The sequence below is a fragment of the Alexandromys fortis genome, unplaced genomic scaffold, assembly GCF_014885135.2.
Source record: "Alexandromys fortis isolate MF-2015 unplaced genomic scaffold, M_Fortis_MF-2015_v1.1 scaffold_57, whole genome shotgun sequence".
Classification (NCBI taxonomy): domain Eukaryota; kingdom Metazoa; phylum Chordata; class Mammalia; order Rodentia; family Cricetidae; genus Alexandromys; species Alexandromys fortis.
The window spans coordinates 5,165,806-5,178,424 of NW_026067941.1; the positions used below are offsets into that span (position 1 = coordinate 5,165,806).

At 40.6% G+C, this 12,619-nt stretch overlaps 1 protein-coding gene across 2 annotated transcripts in view; it reads right to left on the bottom strand.

The window, feature by feature from the left end:
• Positions 1-12,619, bottom strand: part of Ptn (pleiotrophin) — an 82,757-nt gene that overhangs the window by 9,098 nt on the left and 61,040 nt on the right. For both annotated transcript variants that reach the window (XM_050148044.1, XM_050148043.1), the window contains 3 exons: positions 9,518-9,634; positions 8,459-8,632; positions 5,786-5,947 (listed from right to left, as the gene is read on the bottom strand). In XM_050148044.1, coding sequence (XP_050004001.1) covers positions 5,786-5,947; positions 8,459-8,632; positions 9,518-9,632 — 451 coding nt within the window. In that variant the 5' untranslated portion in view covers positions 9,633-9,634. The remainder of the gene's footprint in view (positions 1-5,785; positions 5,948-8,458; positions 8,633-9,517; positions 9,635-12,619) is intronic.

Genomic DNA, 12,619 nt, shown 5'->3' on the forward strand with positions numbered 1-12,619 from the left:
ACAACATGGCTCTGTTGTATTTACTGTCAGCAGTTTGGAAGGCAAAACACATCACTCTGACTCGAAAGGAACAGAGTCAGATCTTGCTTTGGGTACGATATTATAAGCGGAAAATAAAAATATAGGTGCTATCAAACATTTCCTCAAGCAGAATAGCAACAGATGAAAATCTGAGTGCAGTCTGAGAAAGAGGGCTTCTCTCTGACCAAGAAGCATGGATGTCCTACCGTGTACCCCATGCTGCCTTTCCTACAGACCAAATGGAAGAACAAAAGTCATCAGCACCCCCCTTCTCCAGTCAGAGTCTCAGCCGTTGAGGCAGGTCCTGAGCCATCCTGCAGGGACTCTGCCCTATGTAATCTCTCCACATGGTTAAAAGTCCAGAGCCTAGGAAAGTCTGTATGCTCCGTACAGTGATGCCTCTTCCTGCTGGATGACAGAACCCACACACCCCCACCTCCAAAATGGGGGAAAATGTTGAGGAACTTCTTTTATCTTCAAAAGAACAAACAAAAGAAATCTATTTAGTGGAAAGAGAATGGAGAATGCTGGGAATATCACTTTACTGACCCATTTTCCCATTCAATAGTCAGCTGCCAAAAGCGGCACACTGCACGCAGCGGAGCCTGGCTCTTTGACTGTGGCCATTCTTTTCATCTGTAGAGATGAATCATCAAACCTAAGAGAAAGCTAGGCAGCTGTCCCAGACAGAGCAATGAGATGGAAAACTTTTAGAAATAGCTAGGAAAAAGAATGGGTATTATCATGAGTGGAGAAATTCAACAAGCACCTGGTAGCAGATTGTAGATTGGAACAAAGCTAGCAGACTAACTTTCATTCATTTCCTCAGCTACCTGCAGGACAGACATCTAACTTTGTGCTCCTGCCATGGACCATCCCAGGCACATTTTGGACAAGCCCCAGGTGCCAGACAAACTCAAAAGTCAGTGATCACCCTGCCAACTAAAGCAAGCTCTAAATGAACTTCAAGATACCACAAATGCTTCTAATTTTAAAATCAGCTGTCATTTAAGACAAAATTCAGAAAATCCATAGCTCACTGAAGTTCCCACATAAACCCCATGCCCAGGCCCCACGTGCATATCTGTGCTGGTTAGAGGTTGGTGCCTGTGTCATGGGCTGAACCACTCACAAAGATGAGGCTGGTGGTAGGACCATGGTTCCCCACAGAGGGTCCCTCCCAGGCCCCTTGCTCATCGCAGTCATTTTCTAACTTCCCAGTGACCCAATCATTTAAGGGGACCCTTGAAATATAAGATTCAGGAAATTTCCTGAGGTCTTTGCTGTGGTTCTTTCTACAGAACCATCTGCATAGGGGGACTCTTATTTTCCTCACTGTTAAAACAGCTCAATTAGCTCCATGGAGAAAAATAATGATTGTTTCAAGAAGAGACCTAACTCTATTGTAAATACGTCCATTGTCTTGAATAAAACCTCTCTAGGCAATGCTGTCTTCTTGGAATTGTAGCAATGCCTCCTCTACTACACAAAGAGAACGGTTCCAGCTAATTATACATGCCCTAATACATTGCAACACTCCTTCCCAATCTGAAAGATCAGTCCACTAAATACTAAATCAAGACCCTTGCAGCAGGCTGTCCTGTGCTGACAGATAGAAACTAAAGAGCCAAATATATTTCCCAGATTCCTTTGCATCAAGATTCTGAGTTAGATCAAGCAAGTATGTTCAAATGAGATATGGAGGTATAAACGATACATGAGAAGCACACAATAGGTACCAAATTTGGAGATATTGGATGCTTACACACACACACACACACACACACACACACACACACACACGTGCGCGCGCGTGTGTAGAAGGGTCTGATTTGATAAACAAGCTACTCAGATTTTCAGGCTTTGAGTCATTGCATTGCATGCGCTGAGTAGGGGGTACTTTCAGTGGAAAGGTTTTTGCTAGAACAATTTCTTGTGGGGTAGATAGATATTTTTACTGGATCTGTTGCCTTTGGCTGTATTGTTACTGGCCTTGCACGGTCCAGGCCAGATCCACTGGGCTCCTGGAGAGTCTTTGAACTATATAATACCCTTGAATAAACTTCCTTCTGCTTAGCCAACTGGTGTGGATCTTAATACACCTACAATCAGTAGCCAATACAGGGTTTTCCTGATTAAATTAAACTTGATTAAAACTCTTTTCTTTCCTAAGCAAATAAAAGTTGTAGTCTCCAATATACTTATTCCCTTAATTGTCACTGCTAGGTTGGCAATAATTAAGTAAGTTCTGAATATATCTGCCCGTCTTAAGAGCAACACTGCCTGGATGGACCCCTAGGAAAACTATACCCACTTAATGTACCAAATATATCCCTTTGTTACCCCTCTCTTCTGAGTATACAATGTTGAGGTTTTCTTTGGATTAAGAATGTTTCCCACAGGCAAATGTGGGAATCCACATTTAAGACGATACCCTATGTCATTGAGATTGTAGATTTAGCTTGAAGGGTATAATTTGCATAATATTAACAAAGTAGCAGCAAGTACCCATTCTACATTTTGAAAGGCTGCGTTGACAGAATGTACTGGAATGAATTTTAACACAATTTTTGCCTGAATGGTCTAGTTAGCAGTTTTGCAATTGTTTTGTTAGGAACTCTAGACACTATAGGTTCCTTTATTTTCTTATCAGCTACTCTAATCTTTTACCTTATTAGCAGTAGTAAAGTCTCAAAGACATTTTCCAGGCTTTCTTCAAATTAGTCGTGAGTATTCAAAGTTCTACCAACAACCATGTTCCATGCTGAAATTTAATTATATAGTCTTCATATTAACCTGAGTGTTTTCTGAACTAAACTGTAAGAAAGAAATGAAGAAAGAAAGAAAGAAAGAAAGAAAGAAAGAAAGAAAGAAAGAAAGAGGAGAGAAAGGAAAGAAAGAAGAAAGAGGGAGGGATGGAGGAAGGAAGAAGAAGAAAGGAGATTGCTAAAAAAACAAAAACAACATAAAACTTAAAAACCTAGCCTGGCCATGTATTTGGTGAAAGAACTTAAGACTGGGAAAAACGAAGAATCAAGCTGTAACCTCAGAGACTCAAGTATTTGAAATAATTAAACATGTTTTAATGATTGTTGGTTTTCCTCAAGACCACAATATCATATGTTATTTATTTTGGAAAGTCTGAAAGCTATTAAAAAGTTTCATTCAGGTTGGTCCCATGTATGAACAAAGAAAAGAAAATGTATTCAGAAGACAAGAACATACCTCAGGCTATGCTTTTAGACACCAGGCAGGATGGCTGTGGCTGAGCCATCAAATTATTGCTGTATTTATTTATTACACCAAGGCTAGATCAGATACTAGGCAACTTCCCAGAAGCTCTGCCATTTAATACGTCTAGACAGAAGAACAAAACACCTCACATGATAAAAGTTTCATGAGTTTACAAGATGGGCGGTAGCGTGGAACAATATCTGCCATGTCCATCTGAGGAAGGCCTGATTGCCTGGTCTGTGGATTACAAGCCATAGAGACTCTTAGAAACAATGTCTGTGTGTGGAAGGGCAGCTACCATCTCCCATTCAGCCCACTGACATGGGGCTTTACAAAGCTCCAGAGCTTAGTTTATATTAGCGTAGTTTCCATAATGTATGAGCAAGCAGAACAGGGAGTTATGAATGCAGAGCTTGCCAAATCTTGACTATGTCATTCCTGAGAGATACACCACCGGCTAAGAGCAGTATCCAGTATTTGTCTCCTCTCTAATAAGGTTGCATGGGCCCTTATGACATAATGTCTGTACAGTACAAAGAGCACCGTGAGGGAGAGGAAACAAGCATGATAATGGCTATGGAGGTTCTCACTTGGTACTTGTATTGTGTTTATTGAATGCCCATAAGGATCTTTTTCAATTGTGGACTATTAAGGTTTTTGACAGTTTTTTCTATTCACTAAGGTCACCATCACCCTGGACTCCTCACCTCTTCTCCCCATTTATCAAACTTTATCTTTCCTCCTCCACTGCCACAGGGACGATGTGTGTATACACCTCTTCTCTGGTCAATGGATTTCACACTAAACAGGGGTACTTTTAATTTCGACACTGTAACAAAATCTTTTAAGGAGCATTCATCCTGTTGGAACTACCAGGTGTAATTTGGTCGGTCTGACAAAGTTGGGGCAGTGGGAATTTTCATGGCTCCCTCGGCAAGCTCTTGCGTACAGTTCAGGCAGAGAACCATAGGGGATGCCTTACATTTTTCTTCCTTGCAATTCTCTATGGATGCTGTAGGTTTGGGTTCAATTACCACTTTGAAATAAGTCAGTCTGAAGACTGAATCTATGAACTTCCTTTCTGAAAATGGCTCCTATTTTTTTTGTTTGTTTGTTTTTAAATCTGGTATTGTCTAGATAAGCAACAGAGTTGGTAGACACTCCTCTGGAAGGCAGTCAAACCTCAACTCTAGCATCTGAGGTCCTAGAGTACCTAGTTGTCATGAACTTGGAGGTAGCCCTTGCCATTGCCAACTGCATCAAATGATGGAAACCTTGGCACGTGGAAAGAACCCTCTCTGGTCATCAGTATATATCACCAGCTGTCTTCAGTTTCTGGGGGATTTCTTTTTTCTTACTTTGGCTAATCACCAGTATTTATTTGGATTTCTCCAGTGAATCTGAAAGGATGAATTTTCAAGTGTATTTTGAGAGTCAAGTACAAGGAGAGGTCAAGGGGGTATTTTCACTTGGATTTCATTGAAGCTTGCGGCATGAATTGTCTGTGGGAGCTGCATGAAGCACCACGGCACAGGTAACAGGTAGCTTACATAATAGGCATGTACTCTCTCACCCTTCTGAGGACTGGAAGCCTGAGATCAAAGTGTTGGACTGACCTGGTTTTCTGTGAGACTTCTCTCTGTGGCTGGCACTCCCCACCTCCCACCATGTCCTCACACGGTCCTTTATGTGTCTGCTTTCTAATCTCCTCTCATTAGAACATCAACCATATTGGATTTGATCCCATTCCTCTGACCTCATTTGAACTTACTTACCTCTTGAAAGTCCATACTTCTAAATATAGTCACATTCTGAGATACTGGGACAGGGGGTAAAACTTGGAAATACAGATTTGGAGTAGACAGAATTCAATCCAGCTAGCCATGAAATGAAAGGATTTACCACCTCCTGGGCTTCCTCCGGCTGGCCTTCCATCTGCATGAAACCACAGCTATATGGTTCTGCTTTACCATCTCCAGCATCAATGCAGAGCCTGGCATTCTGGGAACAAGTAACGCTGCACAGTTTTAAAATTCTGTGATGAATGGGTGTGGAGGCTGAAACACCTCAAGCACATAAAGGCTCTGAAATAAGTCCAAGACATATAAAGGCTACCATCTCACGTAGTAAAGGGAAGGAATAGGTACCATGTCTTTTCTGAGTCTGTGAAAATTACATTGTAGATAATCTGAGAGAGGCCTGATTGAAAGTTCTCTGCATTACGAACCCTGTGAGTTTATTTATCTTGTCTCAATTTGAAAACTGAGACAGATGTAATCCATGCAAGAGCCATCTTAACTAGCATGGTTTGCTGAGGCATTCAGTTGTATTCCTGTTCAGTTCCTAACGCCCGAGGTGTTCACGTCTGCAGAGAACGTCAGTTTGAACTCGGAGACCACCGACGGAGAGCATGCTGCGGAACTCACAAGTGGGCATTTTTCAGCCACTGTCCTAACATTCTCTCCTGGAATATTTGGGCTTCATCTGCCTCTCCCAGTCTATGAAAGCTGTCGGAGTGGCAGCCTCTTACCTTGAGGCTTGGGCTTGGTGAGTTTGCCACAGGGCTTGGAGATGGTGACTGTCTTCTGGCAGTCGGCGTTGTGAAGAGCTCGCTTCAGACTTCCAGTTCTGGTCTTCAGGGCGGTATTCAGGTCACATTCTCCCCAGGCCTGGAACTGGTATTTGCACTCAGCTACAAAGCATGACAAGATGAAAGAAAAATCATTAAGAGAGCTTACTGAGGTGATAATAAAGGTGCAATTTTGATGTCCAGATTTTGGATTTAAGCCATTGTACATTCTCAGGCAGTTATTAAGAAACAACACAGGGACATTCCATATACTTTTTGCCCAATCCCTGCCCCCCCAGCTTTGGCATTTTGAATAACTGTGGACCTATCCTGTAAAATGGGAATTGATGCATTTTCAAGAGTGTAGGCAGATTTCTTCAGTTTCCTATGCATGAACATGTCTAGTTCTCTCCATGTAAATGCACATGATAAACACCATCAATGGGTATGTATACCCATTACAAGTCCCAGTGCAAGGGGCCCACTGTCACGTGATTTATAGTCACTGTCCTCTTACCTCCTACAATCACAACTGTCTTCTCCAGCTCATTTCATTCTGGAGATGAGATTTTAAGCTGTGTAAACTGGTATGTTTTGCTACTCTGGCAGCCACAGAAGTTAGTAGATAGTGTACAAGCCTCTTGAACTGGAATAGCCACCATACATACAGTGGTGGTGGGAAATTTTCACTCAGGTCACTGCAAGAACAACGGGTGCTCCTAACAACTGAGCATCCCTCTGGCTCTGAGACTGGCTATTTCTTTACTTAGCGTACGTTTCTGGTGATCAACTCAAATGAATCAACAGTATCTACTTTTATACAGCTAAGTAACCTTCTATGACACAGATATATCAAAGTTTATTTATACCTTCACAAGCTGAAAGATGCCTGGACTGCTTCTATAGTTTGTCCAAAATATACACATATGCATATATAACATATGCAAATGTTATATATTCATGCAAGGGGTTTTGTGAAAATGTTCCCCCCCCCGGAATAAAAAGCGCAAGAAACTGTGGAGTTACATGGTAAGCACAACTCATGTTCAACTTCATACAAACATAGAACAAGCAACACCTCTAAAAAGTAATATTCTTTTTTTTTAGGATGGCTGTGCCATTCTTCATTTCCAGGGACAGTAAAGACAGGCCCTAGCATCTCTGCATCTTCACTGGCATTCGGTATCATAATGTTCTACTCCAGCCATTCTGATGGGCACATAGTAATATGTCACCAGGGTTTCGATCTTTCTTCCCTTAATGGGACAGAAAAATGGACTATCTTTCCAGGTGTCTATTCATTGCTGTATGTCTCCTGAGAAAACATGTGTGTTGATATTTACTATCTTCCCGGATAGTTAGGGTTGTTGGTCTGCTTGCTTGCTTTGATTCTATATTGATTTTTGAGATTTAAATAGATGTTCATGATATGAATCCTTTAAGACACATCCCGCAAACTTTTTATAAGTGAGTCCATACTAGTTAAAGTCTAATTTATGTGAACTCTATTGCCATCATGGCAGTTAAAGCCATTCATAAAAACATGCTCCTAAATTACAGAAGTCAGGGCACATGCGCACACATTCATCCTCTGTCTTTACTTGCATTTTAGCTACAATGTGTTTCTGTAGGGTACAGGTAGGACACCATGGTCATTATGTCCCATGGTGGTCAGGAAAAAACACAAAGTGTGTGATGCAGAAGAGAAAGCCATTTGGATTTTTGAATTGGCATAGGAACACTGGGAAGATAACTCAGTGGATAAAGGGCTTTGCCTCACACACACATGAGAATCAGAGTCTCGGCCCCCAGAATCCACATAAAAAGCTGGGCAGATGTAACAACCCAGCTGTAATCCCAATGTTCTGAAGTCAGAGACAGGGATCTCTGTGGCAAGCTTAGTGGAATCACTGAGTTCCAGATTCAACAAGAGACCCAGCCTCAGAAAATGCAGATAAGAGCAACAGAAGAAGACACACAGCTTCAACCTCTGGCATTCACACAGGTGACCTGGACAAATATGCACTCACAAACACACAAGTGCACATGAACACTACACAATACAAAACACATACGTGCGTATAGATGGATGTGTATGGTTAAAGATAGAAATGTTGGATAATGGGTTAAGGATGGAAATATTGAATATTGAAATAAAGCTGAAAGTGTTGAGAGAACTTGTCTCAAGCAGATCTATCAGAACACCTAGAAGGGAAAGTAGAAAGTGACGTGGAGGAGATGACGGAACAGGAACATTTTTGGGAGGGCACCAGGGCATGTTTTGTGCCTGTATAAGCAATGATTCTTAACTACAAATAGTTTTGACTACCAAATGACATTTGTCTAGTTTTTTCTGTATTATGGTTAAAAGAAAAAAAAAAACTGGTAAATGACAAGGATGTTGCTAATTATCTTATGATGTACAGGAGAAACACAAACAAAGACAGCCAAAACCCATCTCCTAATATCACTAGTGATGAATCTGAGAGGCAAGCTCTCTGGTCACCTTGTGTCTAAGAAAATAATGTATTTAACATAAACGTGAACTGGCCTTCAAAATAAATTTGATAGAAATATTCCGAAAGACTTTCATACTAGTAGACTAAAGCGACAGGAGCACAGGGTGAGACTGACCTCCAAACTGCTTCTTCCAGTTGCAAGGGATCTTACATCTCTGCGTCTTCATTGTCTGCTTGCACTCGGCGCCAGTGCGAGTGCCCTCGCGGGTGCCCAATCCGCAGTCTCCACTGGTGGGGACACACACGCTCCACTGCCATTCTCCACAGTCAGATTTTTTCACCTTTTTCTCTGCAAGGAAGGACACGAAAGCAATCACCATGCAGAAATGTCCCAAACTCCTCAGCACCCTGATTGTGAAGTCTATGTGTTTTATCTTTATCTGCATTGTCCAGGAAGACAGTGGGAATATGACAGATGTCTTCTCAATGATCAAATCAATGCATGGTTTAGAGAAGAGATGAAGAAAACATGGGGGTGGGGGCAGGACTAATACTACTAAATGATGTGAGTGATGGAAACTATTCTAAGTGAATTGCTAACATTTCCTTTTAGAAACAAATGCTTCTCAGTGAAGGCATTGCCTTCCTGCCTGCTTCCTGACCACGATGCTGTGAGCTGTGATGGACGGACACCTCTGAAGCCCTTAGTGAAATAAAGACATCTTCCTCTTAACCTCACATCTCAAGGGTTTGAATGCAGCAATGAACAGTTAACTAACACACGTGCGCCAGAGGCAATCTGAAGATTTGTGTAATTTTGATGAAAACCTTTGAAAGTATGAAATTACAAAAAGAAGAAAATATTTTTGTAAAAATAAAAATCTCAACCAGTTTATTAAAAGTTTGAAAATGAAGAGGAAAGGTCTATTAGAGGTACTAGCAGTCACACTAACAATTTCATTGAAAATTGATGATCTGGTTTTGTTCTGTAGATAGAAAGGCATAATGGAAATGTGGTATGGTTTCATTATACACCCCCAAAATCACAGCCCACTCGTGACTATGCAAGGGCTTGTGCATTCAGGAGTAAAATGGGGCAATATAAAACAAGTCTCATGTAGAGTTTCCCTAAATAATTAAAAGGAATTTGGAAATGATGGAAAAGACCAGAAGCAGGTGGCTGGGTGCGCGGTTACCATCCAAGGAAGCGTCTCTCTGCGACTCCACTACTTACCTGGCTTCTCTTTCTTCCCAGCCTCAGCAGTGTCCACAGCTGCCAAGATGAAGATGAATACCAAGAAGGCAGCTGCGAATTTTCGACGTTGCTGCTGGTACTGTTGGGACGACATTTCTGGGAAGGAGGAGAAAAAAGAAAGAAGGTGATTTCAACCCAAGTCAGGATGAAGATTCAGCTCTGTGATGAAGCAAGCACCTTCCCTGAAGCTTCTGGAGCACTGGAATTTAGGAAAATTGTGTTGATTATTGCAAGTGGAATTGTATCATTTCCCCCAACAGCTACAGAAAGCAATAAGTCACATGGCCATTGACAATATTCAACCACTCACCGTATCAGATTTCACAGCTATTTGTTATGTACGCCCCTGGGGTAATGTAAGCAAGAGAATCTTAAAGACTGATTTTGAGCAGATTCCTACAGTCCATCTTGCTGCTGGCATCGCTTGGTAATAACAACTCCAGTCATCTTCAGGATGCCTGGAGGTTCCCGGAAGCATCCACCGCACCGCAGTCACAGGGCTCTTCAGTGTGGCCATGGCAAATGATAGCGCACAGTAATGTACTGACTGGTTTTTTATGTTTAGATACAATTGCCAGTGAGCAGCATCTCTGATTCTTATCTATCCATGTTCGTTTCAAACATAATATCATCCCATTATTTTTATAGAGTGACTCACAGAAAAAGAGCAGGCATGCTATGATACTAAAAAGTTATAAATAGACTTTACTCAAGAACCACTAAACCCTCAGACCTGGGGAACAGTGATTATACTTGCTCAGAAGTTGAAATACCCCTCATTTCACATAAACCAAAATCCCTAGATAACACTAGAAAGACCCCTGTTATACTTAAAGACACTTGTGGTAACCTTCCGCCAAGATGTTATATTGCTGAAACACCCTTGAGGAAGCCATTGACTACAGAAACTTGCTTGATAGTCATTTACTTCCATTTGCTGTTAATGGTGTTGTATAGATCAAATGAAAGTGTAGAAATAATCTTTGGTTATTATTAGTCTGTCCTATTTTCTTTTATAGCAAAACTAGCAAGAGATTAGTTTTTAATGATTTTACAATCTCTTCAGTGAATAAGACTAATCCTATATGTGTGCACTCATGTGTGTTCATGTGCGTAATGTGTGCGTGTGTACACACCTGTGTGTTGGTGATCACTTATCATGAAACTTGCTTTTCTAATTCATAAATATCTAAAAATTGATACCATGATTACTATGTATCAATTTTCATACATTAGAATTGTCACTTATTAGTGTTACATTTTCCTTGCTATCAATGACTGGTTTCAGTAGTATGAATAAACATATTTTACCTCTGAACAAAAATTAACAATTTTATCACTTTATCATTTAAAACATGAACTTTGTTTCCATGTACAACACTCAAGTCCAAATGGATCAAAGATCTCAACATAAAACCAACCACACGGAACCCCATGAAAGAAAGTGGGAAGCATTGGCACAGGAGACTACTTCTTAAATACAACCCCAGTAGCACAAACACTGAGAGAAACAATTAATAAATGGGACCTCTTGAGACTGAAAAGCTTCTGTGAAGCAAAGAACACAGTCAACAAAACAAACCAGCAGCCTACAGAATGGGAAAAGATCTTCACCAACCCCACATCAGACAGAGGGCTGATCTCCAAAATATACAAAGAACTAAGAAACTAGACATCAAAAGAACAAATAATCCAATAAAAAATGGGCTACAGACCTAAACAGAAAACTCTCAACAGAAGAATCTCAAATGGCCGAATGACACTTCAGGAAATGCTTAACATCCTTAACCATCAGAGAAATGCAAATCAAAACAACTCTGAGATTCCATCTTAAACCTCTAAGAATGGCCAAGATCAAAAATATTGATGACAACTTATGCTGGAAAGGATGTAGAGTAAGGGGAACACTCCCCTATTATGGTGGGAGTGGAAACTTGTACAGCTGTTTTGGAATTCAGTATGGCAGTTTCTCAGAAAACTAGGAATCAATCTGCCTCAAGACCCAGCAATATCACTCTTAGGCATATACCCAAAGAATGCTCAATCATACTCCAAGTATTTTGCTCAACCATCTTCATAGCAGCATTTTTTGTAATAGCCACAACCTGAAAACAATCTAGATGCCCTTCAACTGAAAAAAATGGATAAAGAAAATTAGGTACATTTATATAATGGAATATTACTCAGTGGTAAAAAAATATAATATCTTGAAATTTTCAAGCAAATGGACAGAACTAAAATAAATACTAAATGAGATAATGCATACCTAGGAAGACAAATATAATCTATATTCACTTTCAAGTGGCTTTTAGCCTACAGCCCACAACCCCAGAGAATCTAGACAACAAAGAAGACCCTAAGACAGAAATACATGAATGCAATTAGGAAAGAGAAAAAAAAACAAGATCTTCTGAGTAAATTGGGAGCATGGGGTGCAGAAGAGGAGGGTGGAAGGATAGAGGGGATAAAAGAACAGGAGTGAGAAAAAAATGTATAGCTCAGTTAAAAACAATAAAGTATATTTCAAAAAAGAGATGAACTCTGCTTAGCTACTCAGCACCATTCCCATCCCCATCCATAATCCACTATTGGCAGCTTTGCTCTTCCTAAGGCTGCATTCTCATGATGCTCTCACTGAAATGTCCCCGGCAAACCTGAGGTGAGTCCTCATCTCGTGATTAGACAGGAAACCAACCTAGACTCACTGATTTGCAGGCTTATCGGAGTTCTCAGAGATGAGTTCTCTGTGCAACTATGTGATGCACTTTTTCCTAGGACAAATACCATTTAAAGTGATTAAGCATAAAGGACTACAAGCCCTGCTTTTTCCAAAGGCAACTAACTACCTTCTTTAAGTCCCTAAGAACTGTGGTGAAACTTCAAAATTCATAAAAGTTAATTTTAATAAAGAGTTAATTTCTCTTTCATTCAGGATTTTCAATTTTGACTTCAACGTAGATTTTGCTTTAATGTGTGAAAATTACCTACAAATTACCCTTTTTTTTCAGTTTTTCAAGATAGGATTTTTTTGTGTAGCTTTGGAGGCTGACTAAGCAATGGGGTGGTGATGCCCCCGGTAAG